Source organism: Loxodonta africana, chromosome 3, assembly GCF_030014295.1.
Source record: "Loxodonta africana isolate mLoxAfr1 chromosome 3, mLoxAfr1.hap2, whole genome shotgun sequence".
Lineage (NCBI taxonomy): Eukaryota > Metazoa > Chordata > Mammalia > Proboscidea > Elephantidae > Loxodonta > Loxodonta africana.
Window position 1 is genome coordinate 58,055,004 of NC_087344.1, and position 19,051 is coordinate 58,074,054.

A 19,051-nucleotide genomic window follows, 5' to 3' on the forward strand; every position below is an offset into this window, starting at 1 on the left:
TAAACCCAGGAACATGTGACTCCAAGTCTAGACTGGAGAAGACACAGGTCCTGTTCTTTAGGGTTTATGCCCTGGTCAGGGCATAAGCAACATCATGATAAATGGAGAAAGGATTGAAATTGCCAAGGATTTCATTTCACGTGGGTCCACAGTCAATGCCTATGGAAGCAGCAGTCAAGAAATCCGATGAAGACCAGGCTTGCTGGTCTAACAGAGACTAGAGGAACTCCCTAGACTATGGCCCCCAGACATCCTGCTAACCCAGAACTGAGGCCATTCCCAAAGCCCACTTTTCAGCCAAAGATTAGACAGGCCTATAAAACAAACGGCAACACGTGTAAGGAACATGCTTCTTAGTTCAATCACGTATACAAGACCAAATGGGCAACTCCTGCCCAAAGGCAAGATGAGAAGGCAGGAAAGGACAGGAAAACTAGACGAGTGGACATGGGGAATCTGGGGTGCAAAAGGAGGGGAGTACTGACACATTGTGAGGATTGCGACCAATGTCATAAAACAATTTGTGCATAAATGTTTGAATGAGGAACTAATTTGTGCTGTAAACTTTCAACTAAAACACAACAAAATTTTTAAAAATCAAACGACATACTGCATCGGGCAAATCTGCTGCAAAAGACCTCTTTAAAGTGTTAAAAAGCAAAGATGTCACTTTGAGGACTAAGGTGCATCTGACCCAAGCCATGGTGTTTTCTGTTGCCTGATATGCAATGCAAAAGCTGGACAGTGAATAAGGAAGACCAAAGAAGAATTGATGCCTTTGAATTATGGTGTTGATGAAGACTATTGAACATACAGTGGACTACCAGAAGAACGGACAAATCTGTCTTGGAAGAAGTACACCCAGAATGCTCCTTAGAAGCAAGAATGATAAGGCTTCATCTCACATACTTCAGACATTTTATCAGGAGGGATCAGTCCCTGAAGAAGGATATCATACTTGGTAAAGTAGAGGGCCAATGAAAAGGAGGAAGACCCTCAACAAGATGGATTGACACATCGGCTGCAACAACGGGCTCAAACACAGCAATGATTGTGAGGATGGCTTAGGACCAGGCAGTGTTTTGTTCTATTGTACATAGGGTCACTATGAGTTGGAACCAGCCCCATGGCACCTAACAACAACAGGGAGATGAGACATGACACAGAGTCTGCATATAAGATGGCATAAATGAGGGCCCAAGGAGGGACTCAAGGAGGGGAGGGAGATCATGGGCAGGAAAGGTAGTTAATGTCTGAGAAATGGGAGAAGGGCATGTCATGGAAGGCTTCCCGGAAGAGGAGGCAATTAAGCTTGCCTTTGAAGAGTGAAGTGAATTTCAACAAACAGAAATAGAGTTGTGCAAGAAGGAAGGCATCCCAGGTAGAAAGAGGTGGAGGAGGCAGGCTGGAGGAGGGTCCTCCTTTCTATTCCTCCTGAACACCAGGCCACTCTGCACAGGGAACTTTGCACGTGCTGTTCCCTCTGCCTGGGATGCTTTTCCGCCCACTCTTTCTTCAGATTTTAGCTCATGTTCATGGACCTTCCTGGTTTGGTCAGATGCCCCACCCCGGCACATGGCCCTCCAGGTCCCACAGTTGAGATTTTAGCCTTATGTCTTGGTCTTGGAAACCCTGGAGGTGTAGTGGTTATGCACCATGGCTGCTAACCAAAAGGTCGGCAGTTCGAATCCACCAGGTGCTCCTTGGAAACTCTACGGGGCAGTTCTACTCTGTCCTATAAGGTTGCTATGAGTCAGAATCGACTCGACGGCAATGGGTTTGGTTTTGGTTCTGTCTCCCTGTCTCTCTCCCTCCACCATCACCACATGGTGGCATGGAACAGGTCTGCTTTTTCCTACTGTGGTTTTCCCAGCACTTAGAGCAGTGCACACCACAGTGAATGCTCAGTGAAGAGTTGTGGAAGGTTCTGAGAAGTGTGGAGTGAGGCAGGCTGTGGAGAAATGTGATAAGGCTGGAAGACAAGGCTGGGGACTTGGTTTCTAGACAAGCACATTCAGTGGTTGGTTTTAAACAGACCCTAAAATTTAATATGTAAATATCTAGCTCATTGCCTTAAAAGGAAAAAGTATTTCTTTGGGGCAAGTGACTGGGCCTTGCTTGCAATCCCTTGGCTTCCACCACGGCCAGAGCCGTCTTCTGACTTCATAAAGCCGTCACGCAGCCTTCTAGCCACACTCTGCCTCTCCAGAACGCAGTTCCACCCTATAGTCACAAGTCGAGCTTAAGGCCCCCCAGAGGAAGGAGGCTGGCCTGGGTTGCATATCCCCACTCGAAAGATGAAGAAACAAACCGAAGGAGGTTAAGCAACTTGCCCAGGGTCACTCAGCTGGCAAGTGACCCACTTAGGATTCAGGCTGTCCAGAGTCTGTGGTCTTAGCCACACTGCCGTTCAACACAAACAGTACGACTCCAGAGGGGGACAGGAGGGAGGGAGCTCCTGAGGGTGGGCGGCCAGAGGGGCCTCTGAGGAGCTGACATTTAAGCTGAAATCCGCTGACAAGGAGGAGACAGCTATGCAGACATGGGGAAGGGGTGTCAGCATTTCAGCCACACCAGTCTCGTCCCCAAGGGCTCTCTCCAGTACTCTTGGCCGCCCTCCAGGGCTGCTCCGGACACTGCTTAAGCCCTTCAGGATCTCACACTGAGCAAGCTCTAAACAGTGTTACCTGGTTCCGGAGGGGGTGGGAAGAGGTGGGAAAGGCTTGGGCTTTGGAATCAGGCAGATGAACCTGACTTTGAATCAAGCTTGGCCAGTTGCCAGTACATGGCTTTGGACACGTCACTTTGTCCTCCTCTGATCGCATCTTCCTCGTGGGTATTTTCACCCCCTCCTTGCAGGATCACTGTGAGGATTTGAGCTAATGCATGCAAGGTGCCTCATATATTGTCTCGTCCATACAGAGTAGGCATTCAAAACACGGAGGTCATTCTGTAATCATTCCAGCCAAAATAATGGCTCACGTTTGTCTCCTGCTTACTATGTGCCAGGCAGTGTTCTAAGCTCTTGGTGGTTAACCCTCACAACAACACTATGAGGTAGGTCCTATCATTATCGTGTTTTATAGGTAAGGAAACAGGTCCCTGGGTGGCACAAACAGTTTGCACTCAGATGCTAATTGGAAGGCCAGTGGTTCAAACCTACCCAGCAGTGCCAAGGAAGAAAGGCCTGGAGATCTGCTTCTATAAAGATTAACCGGTTGTCGTTGAGTTAATTCTGACTCATAGCAACCCTATAGGACAGAGTAGAACTGCCCCATAGGGTTTTCTAGGTTGTAATCTTTATGGATGCAGACTGCCACATCTTTCTCTCAAGGAATGGCTGGTGGGTTTGAACCAATGACCTTTGGGTTAGCAGCCAAGCACTTAACCACTGCACCACTTGGTCTCCTGCCTGTAAAGAGTAAGTACAGCCAAGAAAACCCCATGAAGCTCAGTTCTACTCTATAACACATGGAGTCACCATGAGTTGGAATCGACTTGATGGCAGTGGGTTTGGTTTGATTTATAGGTAAGGAAAGAGAGGCACTGAGAGTTAAGTGACTTGCCTGCGGTCACACAGTGAGTCGGTGGCAGAGCCTGAATAATGACATCGCTGCATACTCAGGGACCAGTGTGGGCAAGATCATGCCTTCTGCAGAGGTGGGGTGGCCTGGGTGTCCACAGCCTTCAGGGCTACTTGTAATGAGCAGTAGATTGACCAATTAGAAAGCTTTCTTGTCCCCATGTCCTAGCTGGTTATGTGGGAGAAAAGGCATCAGTGCTCTACCCTTGTCCCAGCACAGCCTTTTCCAAGCTATGTGACTGAAACCAAAAACCAAACCAAACCCAGTGCCGTCGAGTCAATTCCGACTCATAGTGACCCTATAGGACAGAGCAGAACTCCCCTATAGAGTTTCCAAGGAGCGCCTGGCAGATTCAAACTGCCAACCCTTTGGTTAGCAGCCGTAGCACTTAACCACTACGCCACCAGGGTTTCCACTATGTGACTAGGATACATAAAAACCAAAAAAACAAAACCCGTTGCCATCAAGTCAATTCCAACTCATAGTGACCCTATAGGACAGAGCAGAACTGCCCCACAGGGTTTCCAAGGAATGCCTGGTGGATTTGAACTGCCGATCTTTTTTTTTTTTTTTCTGGTTAGCAGCTGTAGCTCTTAACCACTATGCCGCCAGGGTTTCCAACCAGGCTGCATAGGAAACCTTATTTCTCTGAGCCACAGTTTCCTTATCTGCAAAATGGGCATTTATTATCCTAGCTTTGCCAGAGAGTTGCAGGATTAGCAACAATGTACACATGGCACATAGTAGGTAGGCAATACATGGCAGCTAGGCTTAAGATAGAGGACAGTGGTGGGTCAGTGGGAGATTCCATGCAGGAGACCTGGATTTGAATCGTGACCAATCCACCTCATTCACAGCCACCGCCTGTCTGTCAGTGTTGCTATGATGCTGAACAGGTTTCTGTGGAGTTGCCAGACTAAGACAGACTAGGAAGAAACGCCTGACAATTTACTTCTGAGAATCAGCCAGTGAAAACCCTATGGATCCCAACAGCCTAATCTATAACCGATGATGGGGGTCAGGTGGCGTTTCATTCCGTCGTGCATGGGGTCACCATGGTTCAGGGGCTGACTTGACACCAGCTAACAACAGCAGGCTTACACTGAAACCAGAAGTTTCCTTCTGCTGCCATATAAATTATCACAAACTTCGAGGCGTAAAACAACAGCCATTTGTTATTTTACAGTTTTGTATGCCGGAATTCTCACTGGGCTAAAATCAAGATGGCGTTGGGGCTGCGTTCCTTCCTGGAAGCTCCCCTAGACGATCCATTTCTTGCTTGTTGGGTTTGTTGGCAGAATTCAGTTCCATGTAATCATAGGATTGTGGTCTCCATTTCCATGCTGTCAGTGGGGATGGCCCTTAGCTCCTAGAGGCCTCTCTCCCAACCTGGCACCTGGTCTCCCTACATCTCCGAAACAGCAACAGGGTGGTGAATCCTCCCCAGGCTGTAGCACTCTGGTTCTCTGACTCTCAGCTGGGAAGGACTCATGTGATGAGACTGGATCTACCTAGATAGTCCAAGATTATTAACATGTGCGCCCTGGTAGTTCAATCGTTGCACACTCAGCTACTAACCAAAAGGTTGTTGGTTCAAACTCATCCAGCAGCTCCATGAGAGAAAGAACTAAAGATCTTCTCCCATCAACATTACAGCCTAGAAAACCCTGTGTGGGGGGCAGTTCTACTACATGGAATGGGGTCACTCTGAGTCGGAATCAACTTGATGGCCCCTAACAACAACCGTAATCACATCTGCAAAGTCCCTTTTGCCATGTAACCTAACATACTTAGAGATTCTGGCTATTTGGACATGGCTGTCTTTGGGGTTGGCCGTTATTCTGCCTGTCACAAATAGTAGCGTGAGTCAAATCAAAGCAGGTCGGCGCTGCAGGGGCCTCGGAGTTCATCTACTGCAACCACCTTCTCTTACAGATAAGAAAACTGAGACCCAGAGAGTTCCCATGTGGCTGCCCAACTTCACACAGCAGGTCCTTGGCAGAGCCGGTCTCCAACACCCTGGCCAGGTCTCTGTCCATGACACCACTCCACATGGCTTTCTCATGGAAAGACTTTCAACTTTCCAAAGCCCTTTCTGCCACCCGTGTTCTCCTCTGATCCTCCCGCCCTCCTGTGAGGCGGGCACACAATGGCTCAGTCTCTGGAACTGTCGTGAACATGTACTCACCTACTTCTCTCCCAGGGGGTCAAGGGGATCAGAGAGACATGGGCCAGGAGAGCCCCCAGTGAGGCTCAGGCCTGGGGAGAGAGAGAGAAGGAGAGGACATTTCCCTCCCCAGACCAAGCCCTCCACATGCATGCATCCTCCTCTTTGATCCTCCCGAGCTTCTGCAGGGAAGCCATTGCCAGCCTCCGGTATCAGTTAAGGTTGGGTTGGCTGCATATAACGGGAGGAAAGATAGCAGATAGCCGCTGTCACAGTAATGCTATTTAACAATCAACCACAAAACCAATGGTGTAAAACAAGAAGCATTTATCGAGCTTACGAGTCTCCAGGTCAGTTGGGTGGTTGCTCTCATCTTGGCAGGCACGTTCATAGGTTTGCAGTCTGTCTTCTGTGGGTCGCTCAGCAGCTCTTTGGGTTTTGGCGGAGCTCTGTCCTGTGTTTGGGGGTTGACTGCTGACAGCTGGTCTGGAATCGCCTTGGCTGGGACAACTAGGGTGACAACTCTGCTCCCCATGTCTCATTCTCCAGCAGGTCAGTCCAGGCGTATTCTCACGGCAACTCCGGAGGACCAAGACAGCAAGCAGATCTGTACAAGAGCTTTTCCAGCCTCACTTACACCATGTTTGCTTATATTCCACTGGTCAAAGCAAATCACATGGTTAAGCCCAGAGTCAGAGGCGGGGGGGGCTATACAAGTTATAGGGCGAAGGATACAGAAACAGGGAGGCCATTAATACAACCAGTCTACCATAGTGGCTTAGACGTAAAAGACATCTGAAGTTAGGAGTTATGGCAACCTCGTGGAATCATCAGGGATCCAGGTTTTTCAGCACACAGCTTCTTGCCCATATGGTCCAAGGTGGTTGCAAGAGCCCCAGTCATCACCTCTACATCCCAGCAACAGGATGAATGAAAGGGAGAGAGAAGGGAGGCTCCCCTCCCTTTTAAGGCATCCCACACAATACTTTGGCTTAGATATCTTCGGCAAGCACTTAGACACATGGCCTCTCCTAGCTGCCAGAGAGTTTGGGGAAATGTAGTCTTTTATCTGGTCCCTGTATGCCCAGCTAAAAACTAGGATTTTGTTCATCTGAGAGAGAATAGATATCTGATGAGAAGTAAGTAATCTCTGTCATGTCCCATTTTATAGGTGACAAAGCTGGGCTCAGAAAAGAAGGTGACTTGCCTGAGGTCACAGTGGCCTGGGAGTAGGAGAGCTGGGATCTGAACTCTGAATGTTCCCTCTTCTCCCCTCCACCACCATCACTCCCACCATTCAAGAGCCTTTGCTAAGACTCGACTACCCACAATGCTGTTTCAGAGTCTGAGTGACCCAAACAGCCACACATGGCTGATGTCCCCTAAGCCATTACTCTAGGCCAAGTCCTGCGCTTTAACTCCAGGCCTTCTTTTAACTTTCCCAACATCCCTGCCATTGTCCCCATCCTACACAGGAGAAACCAAGGCCCAGAAGGGTGTAAGATAAGTTGCCTAAGCAACCTGATTTGAGGCCCAGGCTCTTCCCATCTTGCTAGTCCAGGTTCTAGAATAGGACTGTGTCCCCCCAGTCAGCCATAGCTGAGACCAAGGCAGTTCAGCAGCCCATCAGAAGGTGGACAGTTGGAGTTTGCCCAGCACCAATCCCAGGACCTGGCATTGCCCCTGCCCTAATTCGGCTTGTGGGTAGAGCCAGGTAAGCAGAGGGAAGAAAGCTAATCCGGGCTTTGGAGTCAGCAGGCCTGGATCCCGATCCCAGCCCTGTCACCTGTGAGCTAAGGCACCCTGGGCAAGTGGCTTGATCTGAATATCACTTTCTTCATCTGTAAAATGGTGATGATTAACCCCTGCGCTTTCTGCTTGTGAGAGAGTGGCCTAGCACCCGGTCATTGTTGTTGCTAGCTGTCATCAAGTCGGCCCCTGACTCATGGCAATCCTATGCACAATGAGATTAGACAATTGTGACCCATAGGGCTTTCACGGGCTGATTTTTGGAAGTAGATCACCAGGCCTTTCCTCCTGGTCCATCTGAGTCTAGATGTTCCACAGAAACCTGTTAAGCATCACAACAGCACCCAAGCCTCCAGTGACAAACGGGTGGTGGCTATGCTTAAGGTGCATTGGCTGGGAACTGAACTTGGGTCTCCTGAGTGGAAGGCAGGAATCTACAATGAACCAAGGAAAGAATGAATGAGCAAATAAACAGTCACCACTCTAGAGTGGAGCTTTTCTCAGGTTCAAGGAAAAAATAATAATAACGTCTCCTGGGCACAGTTATTTTCCAAAATATGTTCTATCTATTGCTAGCTCCAAAGGACGTTAATCACTATTATGTGAAAAAAGCATTCTGAGGTCAAGTGAGACTAGGGCCGCCATGTTCAACCAAGTTAACTGGGTTTCTTCCCTGCAGGACTCTCAGACCCTTGAATAAACCAATGTCTGCAGCAGGGGTCTAGAGCTCCATGTTTTCCAAGCTTTCTTGGCTACAGAACAACTTTTTTTCATGGAAAAATGCCACCCTAGACCACCAGTTCTCAGCCTCCCTCTTTTTCTATCCCACACCACCCTCTAAGAGCCTTGGTCCCATCAGAAAGAAATAAAGACCCTTTTTCTGGAAGAATTTTGTTTGCAGAAATTCTTTTAGTGAGGGTTATGTTCAGGCTGCTCAGAATTGCAGTGGAATCGTTGGGAGTTAATTGCATTGCTACAGGTTTAAGAGACAAACACTCAAAACAGCCATTCGTTACTAGCCGGAGATCCTAAGAGTCCTGTTGCCATACAGCGTTCCTGCTACAGACCCTGGAGAACACAAGGACAATAATAGCAGTTGTGGTATCGTAGGCCAGCTGGTCAGCAAGAGACCCTTTGTCACGGCGGCAGGTGACAACCTCAGGTGGGCCTGGGCTCTGAGGGAGAATAAATTGTTGGCAACTGCCATACCAGCCAAGCTGCCCTCCACCGCTGCTCAGGGGAGCTGCCTGAGGCCACTGCTCCAGGGTCCAGCCAAAACTGTGGTCAGTTGGCTCAGAGTCCTGAAGGGGCTGGAAAAGATGAAAGCCTGCTTTCCCCTCCCTCCTTCCCTCATTACCTCCCTCCTTCACTCCCTCCCTCCCTCCCTTTCTTTCTTCCTTCCTTCAACAAATATTAATTAGGCACCTACTAAAAAAAAAAAAATTTTTTTTTTTTTTCTCCTAAGCCACACACTGTTCCAGGCACTGGGAGTAAAGAATTGACTGTAAGAGAGACAAGGACTCTGCCTTCAAGAAATTGAATTTTCTTGAAGACACTGCCATTTAACAAATAAATAAACAAGATAATTTCAGATAGTGTCCGTGTTATAAAGAAAATAAGGCAGGGCACAGGGCGAATGGAGGGGGCAGGATAGCCAGGGAGGGCATCTTGGAGGAGGTGACATTTGAGCCCAGACCTGAATGAAGTTACTGGCAAGATCTGGGGGAAGAAGGTTCCAGGCAGAAACACCACAGGGCCAATGACCTCAGTGTGTTTGGAATAGAAAGGGGGCCAGTATGGATGGTGCCTGGGATTGAGAAGGCAGGTGAGGGGAAGTGGGCAGGTACTGGGCAGGTGGGCCTTGCAGACCACAGCCGAGCACCTGAGTCTTATTCCAGGTGCAGTGGGGAGTCACTGAGGGCTTTCAGCAGGGAGTGACAGTACTAGGGATGCAGCAGGATCTGAATCTGGGGCTTGGCATGGGGCTTTCAGTCTGTCCTGTGCCTGGTGACTTCTCCCCATTCCCTTTGGCTCATGGAGTCTCTGACTAGTGAAAGGTCAAAGGCTGAATGGAAGGGCTTCTCTCCTTTCTCAGAGCTCAGGGCTGTGGAGGCAAAGCTGGGTGACCCCCTACTAAACCCACACCCTCTTACCCAGAGTAAAACTTCTTGCCCTGTATGAGATCCTGGTGCCAGAAGGCCCTTAGAGACCACCTTGTTCTACCCACCCTTTCTGCCTGATGAGGAGTCAGGGGCACACAAAGGGAGGCTGCTTCCCAAAGTCCCTCTGCTAAAACAGGGTTAGACTCGAACGTGAGGGCTCACCGGGGGCAGCAGGGCCCCTGACCACCTGCCCCAGCCAAGCAGGCCCCTGGCGGCCCTCTTCCTCTCCTCTCCTCTTGGCCACAAGCCTCTTTTGTGCTTGCTCCCTGGGGTTCCATCTTCTTGCAAGGGTCACGGGGCACCGCTGACCCCATCCCCCTGCCGGCGTGCCCTGGCTGGTAATTGAAAATACCAGAACTCCCTGATGACCAACTTACAAGGAAACCTGACACCCCAGGGTGGGCGGCGGGTGGCGGGGGGGTAGGAGAACTTCCAGCTGTTCCCTTTTCTCCACCGTTAATCCCACTGGATTCCAGGAGAAAGGCCAGCCCTGCTTGGCCCCGGCTGGACGCCTTGATCATCTTCCCAGCAAATGCCGCCTCTGCCACGCCCGGGGTTACGGGGATTACGGGATCAGAGCTGGAGTTAGCTGCCTGTAACCTAAGCCTGCCAGCTAAGCCCTCCAGGCCGGACCCCCATCGCCGTGTGGGACCTGCCTTCACCAGCAGCTGAGCTCGCGGACCCGGGCGGGCCTGGTGGGTGGTGGGTGAGCTGGCCGAGCTGGGTAGGGGTAAGTAGGTTGGCAGCAGCAGGGTGGGAGCAGGACCAGGGTGTCCTCGGAGGCCCTCTGAGGTCCCTGGCTTCCAGACCACACCGTCTGTTCTCATCAGCTGCAGACAATGGAAAGGAAAGGATATATTGGTCCTGGGTGAGGCTGAGTTCAAATCTCAGCACCACCGTTTGTTGTGTGACCTTGGGTGAGTTATTTCACTTCTCTGTGCCTCCACGTCCTGATCTGTACAATAGGGATAATAATAATACCAGCCTCGTGAGTTAACAGATATAAAAAACAAAACAAAGCCAGTTGTCATCAAGTCGGCTCTGACTCATGGCAACCCCAGAGAAGGGGCCCAGGGCATCTCTCTTCTCATTCTGAGGCTTGAGTTTCCCCAGGAATGACCAGGGACACCTCAGTGTCCACGTCTGTTGGTGTCTTTGATCTGAAGGTGCCTCCTGAGGGCTTGGGACTGTGCTCCGTAAGATTTTCAATGGTCGATTTTCACAAGTAGCTCTCCAAAGCACTTCTGGGTGGACTTGAACCACCAACCTCTTGGTTAGCCGCTGAGTGCGTTGACTGTTCGCTGCACCCAAGGACTAACTAATGTTAAGCATTTGGAAAATGCCTGGCATAGAGTGAGCGATAAGGAAGTGTAGGTGTTAGCTAAGGAGCCCTGGTGGTGCAATGGTTAAGCACTCAGCTGCTAACAGAAAGGTTGTTGGCTCAAACCCATCGAGCAGCTCTGCAGGAGGAAGGCCTGGCAGTCTGCTTCCATAAAGATTACAGCCTAGAAACTGAGGTTTCTGGGGGCAGTTCTACTCTGTCACACGGGGTCGCTATGAGTTGGAATCATCTCAAAGATACCCAGCTGCAGCAGGTGTTAGCTGCCGTGGGCTCTCCTGTTTGCTGGGTGTCCTGGGGCACACAGGGGTTGCCAAGGTGACCAGCTTGATGCCATGCTCGTGTTGTGATTGAGGAGCAGGCTTCCACTCCTCTAAGTTTTCCAACACCCAGGGCCAAGTGGTCTGGCCCCACCTGCCTTGGCAGCCTCATCCTTGCCCTTCCCTTATAAGGGCCGTGCTCTCTCACCACGCGGAACTACTGGTACCGTCGTTTCAAGACTCTGAGCTAGAGGGCTCTGTAGGAATAGTTAAGCCTGGGCAGATGAGATGGGCAATGAGTGGAAAATATACTAACCAGGGCTCAGCAGGTCTGGGCTCTAGTCCCGGCCCCACCACTGCCTGCTGTGTGACCTTGGACATGTCACTTCCCTGCTCTGGCTTCCGAATCCCCTGCTCCTCAAAGTGTGGTCCTTAGACCAGCAGCATCAGCATCACCTGGGAGCTTGATAGGAATGCAGATTCTGAGGCCACACCCCAGGCCAGCTGACTCAGAATCTCAGGGCAGGGGTCCAGCATGCCATGAACTTACTGTGTGATCTTGGGCTGGTCACATGCCCTCTCTGGACCTTGGTTTCCACATCTGTAAAATAAGGAAATTGGACTAACTTATTCAGAGAGTCCTTCTAGTGCTAAACACAGCCTCCCCTGGCTTCTGTCTCTTTCCCCCAACCACCCTCCATAAGAGCACTGACAGCATATTTTTATTTGTGGGTGGTTAGTTTTATGCACTGCTATATTCTCTAGCACATGGTAGGCACTGAATACAAATTTCTTGAATGAATGATGAATGAATCTCCCCACCCTTCCATGCTCTTCTCTGCTTCCCTTCCCCAGAGCTGCCGTCACCATGTCTAGGGTCTGTCTGTCACTGATGTAGACTGTGAGCTCTCCGAGAGAATGAGTGGCACCTAGCACAGTATCTAGTCTACCCCACTGGGGCCAGGCCCAGAGAAGGGGCCCAGTGATGTGATCCCCAGGGATGGTGGGAGCTGTCGGGGTCTTTGACCTGAGGGTGCCCATAAGAGCTCGGTAGCAGCATCAGTGGCCCTGGGTGAGCCCCGCTGTCCCCTACCTGGACCCAGGCATCTGGAGGGACCCAGGCTGGCTGTGTGGCCTTGGCCATATGGCTTTCCCTCTCTGGGTCCCCAGCTCCCCATCTGAGGTCAAGCTGGAAGCTGCACCTCTGTGTCCCCCTTTGATTCCTGACCCCTGGCCTCTGACCTCTGGCTTCTCTTCCAGCTCCGTCGGCTGTGTCCATCATGCACCAGGTGAGTCGCACCGTGGACAGCATCACCCTGTCGTGGTCCCAGCCTGACCAGCCCAATGGTGTGATCCTGGACTACGAGCTGCAGTACTATGAGAAGGTAGCTGAGATCCGGTGGGCCTCCTGCCACCTCCATGACCCCCTCCCCCCTCCCCAGAAGAGCCTCACCGGTGCAGCAGAAAGAGCTCCTGCCTCTGGTAGACTCGGGCAGGTGCCCAGACCCTCCGAGCCTCGATTTTCTGGCCTGGGGGGATCCGGCCAGCGACCTTGGTAAAACACAACAGTCATAGCCCTTTACCCACCCAGACCCCCAATCTTGACTTTTCCTTTCGTGGGCCTGATGTTAGAACTGGTTTTCCAAAAAGCTGTGTTTATTAAGTGGTAATTAGCCATTCGCTCGTTCTTACTAAGCAGAGATTTGAAACTGCTCAAGAAAGCTTCCACACGGAGTGAGAGCTGAAACTTTTCCCCCACCCCGCCCCTGCGTTGCTTTAATTCCAGCTAAAACACTTGTTTTCACTTGCCTGAGTGGCCTTTGTATGGGGAGAGATGATTTCTGTTTGAGCTTTTAAATCAGACCCTTAATGCTCCCTTCAGGTACCTGTAGGACCCAGAGATCCAGGTTAGAAGCCACGTGTAGTAGAAGGGGCATTGAACTAGGCATGAGATCCCATAGGTTCAAATCCCAGCTCTGTCCTTAACCAGCTGTGTGACCTTGGGCAGGTGTCTTTCACCTCTCTTGTGTGGGGGTTGTGCAGGTCAGGGAGAGAAGGCACATAAAGCACCCAGCACAGCGCTCTCAGCAGAGGTGAGTTTGCCTTCCTTTCCTCCCCATCTGCCTTGCCTGCTGCACGGTGGGCAAGTTCTACATGTATGTAAGGCCAGGTGCGTGCAGCACATCTGAATGGGGCCTACACATAGGGGCCAGGAAGGCAGACAGGCTAGCTGGCCACCCACATGGCTGGAGATTAGAGGCCCAGGAAACATCTCTTCTGTATGGTGACTTCTATTACCTGCTACTGAGGTATCAAACAGCCCCAAAGGCTGCAAGGGCCCTGGGAAAAGAAGTTACCTAGGCTTCAGTTTAGACTAAGGTGTGAATGACTGATAGGAAACCCCTTCAGTTAAGGGCAAGCCTGGGGACCTGAAATGAATGGAAAGGCTCATCCTAAAGGCTGAGAGAAGATAGATGGGGACAGTTACAGCCAGCTCTGCAGGAGCCGCCCTCTCGGAGGCCCAGCCTAGCCCTTCCACACTGTTAGCTGCTGAATCAGCCAAACCTGGTGAGTCTCAGGGGTTCGACAGATACGTATCCAGCCTTATAACAGGTTTATAATTGCCTGTTTACTTGCTCATCCCCTCCTCTAGGGACCACATCTGTCCTGTTCACCTCCCTCTTCCCGCACCCTGGGTCTGGCACCAAGGAGGCACTCGATAGATACTGGTGGAATGAATAAGAAACGAGCCCCTTCCCATGGTCTGTGCTCCGGCCACCGCAGCCCACCAGAAAGCCCCTGAACGTGCCCTGGGCCTTCACGCTCCCTGGCCCCCACTGGTACTTTCTTCTCCAGCCTCCCCCTCATCTCCACCATCAGAATCTTCAGGGCGCACCAAAATGTCACCTCCTACCGGGAGTGAATGTCTTCTTCCCTGGGACTGTGCTCCCTTCATACATCACTGAAGAGGCTGAGAGCAGTGAATGAGTGAACTGTATTAATGAATGAAAGGGAGAAGCAAGTGTGGAGCCTGTGAATGAAAAGGAGCCAGCGGGGTAGCTGGATGCCTGCATGGACAGAGAGATGGATTCCTCCCACCTAGACCTCTCCCCAGCCCTCACCTCCGTCTCGCTGGCCTCAGCTCATCCTTTCAGATCTCAGCTTCAACATCACTTCCTCAGGGACGCCCTCTCTTGCTCCCAGCACAGGGCAGGGCCCTTATTTACCCACTCATCTTACCCAGCCTTTGTCCATAGCATTTATTGTAATTACAATTCTTTGAATGTTACTGAGTAATTAGGTATTTGCTATCTCTTTGGAGCTAGACAGTAAGTCCCTCGAGGGCAGAGACTTTGGCGTTATCTCTCCTGTGGCTCCCACCCCCAGTGCCTGGCATGTGGTAGGTGCTCAGGAAGTAGCTCTTGGATCACTGGGCGTGTGACCACCTGAGGGCCAGAGCAGCCAGGGCTGATGGGAGGAAAGCAACCCCATCCCTCGCTGGGCCCAGAGGGCTGCCAAGGAGCCAGGGTCCTGGGCAGCCAGACCAGGTGCTCCCCAGCCCAGAGTGCCCCAGCATCTCCATGCCCCCTAGCAGGGACAGCACAGCTTAGCAACTCCAAATTCAAAAAGGGGGAAAAAAAAAAAAAAAGCTAATTAAGAAGCTTTATGATTAAATGAAACTGAAAGTGTTTGTCCCCAAAGACTGGAGCGGAAATGAGGAATCCCGGCGCGGGTCCTGCCTGTGACCTATTTCTCACTGTGAAGGGTGGGGCTGGGCAGGCAGATGGAGGTGTGAACTGGAAGGCAGTTCTGTCCTACTTTCTGCCACTGCCCAAGCATCCCCACCTCTGCAACTGCCGCAGTTACCACCTGCTCACATTTCACGAGCGCTCACTATGTGCTAAGCACATCACCTCCATTATCTCATTCATCTTTGCAGAAGCGCTATTCACCCCATTGGACAGGAGGGGAAACTGAGGCACAGAGAGGCTGCTTAACTTGCTCAAATTCATCCTTGAAGTAGTACTATTCACCCCATTGGACAGCAAGGGAAACTGAGTCACACGGAGGTTATGTAGCTTGTCTAAGAGCACCCAGCTGGCCAGGATTTGGACCCCTGTCCTCTACCTTCACTTGGCTCTCCTGCCTCCGAGTTTTCTGCCAGGGATGCTTTAGGATGACAGTTAAGGGGGTGGGGTAGGACCAGCTCCTGCCACAAAGGATTTTAGCCACAAATGGCAAGAGAGGGGCAGGGCCGAAAGTAGAGCGGCTGTGATGAGATGTGGCCCCACGTCTGTCAGTCCCCCCTCCCAGGGCCTGGGGTGCAGAGAGAGGCAGTTTGGGAGGTGGATACTGGATCATTCAACCTCCATTGGCTCCAACTTTGGGCCAGGCCCTGGGCTGAGTCCCAGGAATAACCAGACTGCCTCGGGGACTCCACAGACAGGCACAGACATAACTAGCCATGAGAACTGTGCTACGAGCCACAGGAGGGCCAGCAAGGGTCATGTGGGGGGCACCAAGGAGGGGCCCAATAATCCTGGCATGGGTGAGGGGAAGCCTTCATCCAGGTAATATTTGAATTGAGCCTTGAAAGATACTAGGAGTTCACCAGACAGACAAGTGATGAGAGCCAAGTTATTCCACGTGTCAGAAACAGCATGTGCAAAGGCCCTGGGGCAGAAATGTGCTGGCTGTGTTCGTAAAATAGCGAGAAGGCAAGTTTGGCAGGAGCAACATGAACAACGGGGAGAGCAGCAGGAGAGGAAGTTGGAGAGGGAAGCAGGGCCAGGTTGTGATGGGGCTTCCAGGCCTTGGGAGTCTGGATTGGATTTAAGATACAACAGGAAGCCATTGGAGGGTCCTGGGCAGAGGAACGATGTGATCTGACTCAGATTGCTTTAAAGATCTTTGTAGCTTCCTGTGGGAGAATAGACTGCACGGAGAGCATGAGGGACACAGGGGACCCTGCACAGACTCTCATGGGACAGCACGTGGGAAATGTTGGTGGTATGGACTAGGGTGCTGGCAGCAGAGGTGGCGAGAAGCTGACCTGACAGATTCAGACAGTATTTGAGGCTCAGGACCAGGGAAGAGCGAAGGACAACTCCCAGTGGATGATGGTGCCTGTTCCTGCGGTGGGTGTGGGTTTGTGTTTGCAGGTGTAGGTGTGGTGCTTAGAGCTAGGGGCGTGGCTGAGAGCAGGCAGAAGAGTAAGCAGAGGGAAAACAGGAGCAGAAGAGGATAGAATCCAGGAGAACGTCAAGATCTAAGGAAAGGAAGAAAGAGGAGTTGATAAAAGTGTCAGAGGAGGCACTGGCAGAGGGGTAGGAGGAGAACTGAGAGCAGCTTCTGTCCCTGACTCTCCAGCTATCACCTCTACCTTCCAGGGTCAGCCGCGCCGTTGAGGAAGGCCAGCCAGGCTGCAGGTGATAAGATTCATTTCGAGAAGCCTGTATCCAGTTATTACCTAACACCTCAGAATCCCCCTGGTGCCTGCCATTGATTTCTTTAATGAATGCTCCAGAACTTTCCAGGTAGAGAGGTTGGCTACGAGGCCCCACGGACCCGTGTGGGCCCCATCCGCACCTTCCTGCTCCTTTCTGTCTTTAGAAGGGGCATTTTTGGAACCTTTGGAGCAGGGCTCTTTCCATTTGCCCTTTCTCCAGCTCCACTGGGATTTTCCAGCCTGCCTGGAGCCCTGAGCTGACAACCACTTTGCCAGCAGGTTTCTGGATGCCACCGACGAATGGTGCTCGCCTCACTACAGACCCAAGGCTAGCTGTTCTCACCCATTCCTGGGAGAGGTGGCTTCCTTAGGCAGCTGCCCCAAAGCACACAGGTTCCCACTTTCCTTGGCTGTCCAAGAGCTCAAGGGGAAGAGTTATTTGTAAGGCCACTTGTGGTAGATGAACCCTTGTATTCCACAGCGATTTATGTGTCTATTCAACAGGTATTTCTGCCGGGCAGAAGTAAAAGGGAAGGGCATTACAAGCAGAGGGAACAGCATGAATGGAAATTTGGGCAGGGTGGGGAGTGGAGGACCAGGAAAGCCCAGCCTGCATTCAGGTTGTTGCCCAGTTGCAGCCGAGCCGATTCCAACTCAGGGCGACCCCATGTGTTTCGGAGTAGAACTGCTCTCCATGGGTTTTCAATGGCTCTGATCTTTTGAAAGTAGATCGCCAGGCCTGTCTTCTGAAGTGCCGCTGAGTGGATTCGAACCACCAGCCTCTCAGTTAGCAGCTAAGCCTTAACCATTTGTACCACCCAGGGACTCTGGGAGGAGTCGATTCACTCATGCATTCACCTTGGCATTCATTCATTCATTCAATGAACATGGTGAGAGCTTACTCTACAGTGGTGTTAATGATAATGATGATGATGGTCTCATGGTCGTCGAGTCAATTCCAACTCATAAAAAGAAGCCCTGGTGGCACAGTGGTTAAAGTGCTCAGCCGCCAACCCAAAGGTTGGAGATTCAAACCCACCAGCCATTCCGAGGGAGAAAGATGTGGCAATCTGTTTCCGTAAAGATTTACCTTGGAAACCCTATGGGACAGTTCTGTTCTGTCTATAGGGTTGCTGTGAGTCAGAAATTGACCCGACGGCAGTGGGTTTGGTTTTTATGATGATGATAAAAAACCAATAAAAAAAAATAGCTAACATTAATTAATCCTTAAATGTGCCAAGGACTGTGCTAAAAGCTTTACCCATGTTTTCCTATTGAATCCCCACAACCACCCTGTACGGTAGGTATTGTTGAGAAAACCAAGGCTCTGAGGGCTTAATGAAACACCTAGTGCCTCCCAGATCCTAAGCTTCTGGGTAAGGACTCAAACTAAGGACTGGTTGATTTCATGTTGATGTTGTGTGCTGTCGAGTCATTTTGAATCGTAATGACCCTATAGGACAGAGTAGAACTGCCCCCATAGGGTTTCCTAGGCTGTAATCCTTATGGTAACAGATCACCAGGTCTTTTCTCCTGCGGAGCCACTGGGTGGGCTCGAACCTTCGACCTTTTGGTTAGCAGCCAAGCACTTAACCATTGCATCACCAGGGCTCCTTACTGATTTCATACCACCTTCTAAATGTCTTCCCTTATCCCATTGGTGCTTAATCGCTGTTCAGATAGCCTGTACTTCAGACAGAGGGAAGAAGTGAATTGACTCTTCTTGAGCAACTCCTACATGCCGAATTATATCTTCACAACAACCCTGAAAAATTTACATTTACTGTTCCATTTTCCAGAATAGGAAACCGTGGCTCAGAGAAATAAAAGTTCTTTCCCAAGGCCATACTGCAATTAAGTAGAAAAACTGGCTTTTGAAACGACTCTCGCTCTGTCCCCTGTACTGTCCTTTGGGCCTGGCTTTAGAGAAGACATCTGCTCAGGTTGGTTCCTCACTCTTCAGAGGCACCGTAGCACCGACATGAAACCTCCCATCTCCTCCTATAATCAGAGAGCTTGAAGCCTCTAACATTGCTTAGTGGGCACCCACCCAGTCTGTGGAATCACATCCCTCTCAAGCCTGAGCTAACTCCACATTGGACAACGACACCTAGTGTCCATGTCTGGTACTGCAGCCCACGTTTTATAGTTTTTTTGTTTTTTTTTTTTTAATAGTTTGATACTCATTCAGGAGCCCTGGTGGAACAGTGGTTAAGAGCTCAACAGCTAACAGAAAGGTCGATGGCTGGAACCCACCAATCATTCCATGGGAGAAAGATGTAAGCAGTCTGTTTTCGTAAAGATTACAGCTTTGGGAACCATATAGTGTCCTATAGGGTAA

General features: G+C 50.8%; 1 protein-coding gene across 1 annotated transcript in view; it reads left to right on the forward strand.

Moving 5' to 3' along the window:
* The window catches only part of EPHB2 (EPH receptor B2), a 228,089-nt gene that overhangs the window by 180,701 nt on the left and 28,337 nt on the right, over window positions 1-19,051 (forward strand). The window contains exon 6 of the mRNA XM_064281446.1: window positions 12,522-12,646. Within this exon, the coding sequence (XP_064137516.1) occupies window positions 12,522-12,646 (125 nt within the window). The remainder of the gene's footprint in view (window positions 1-12,521; window positions 12,647-19,051) is intronic.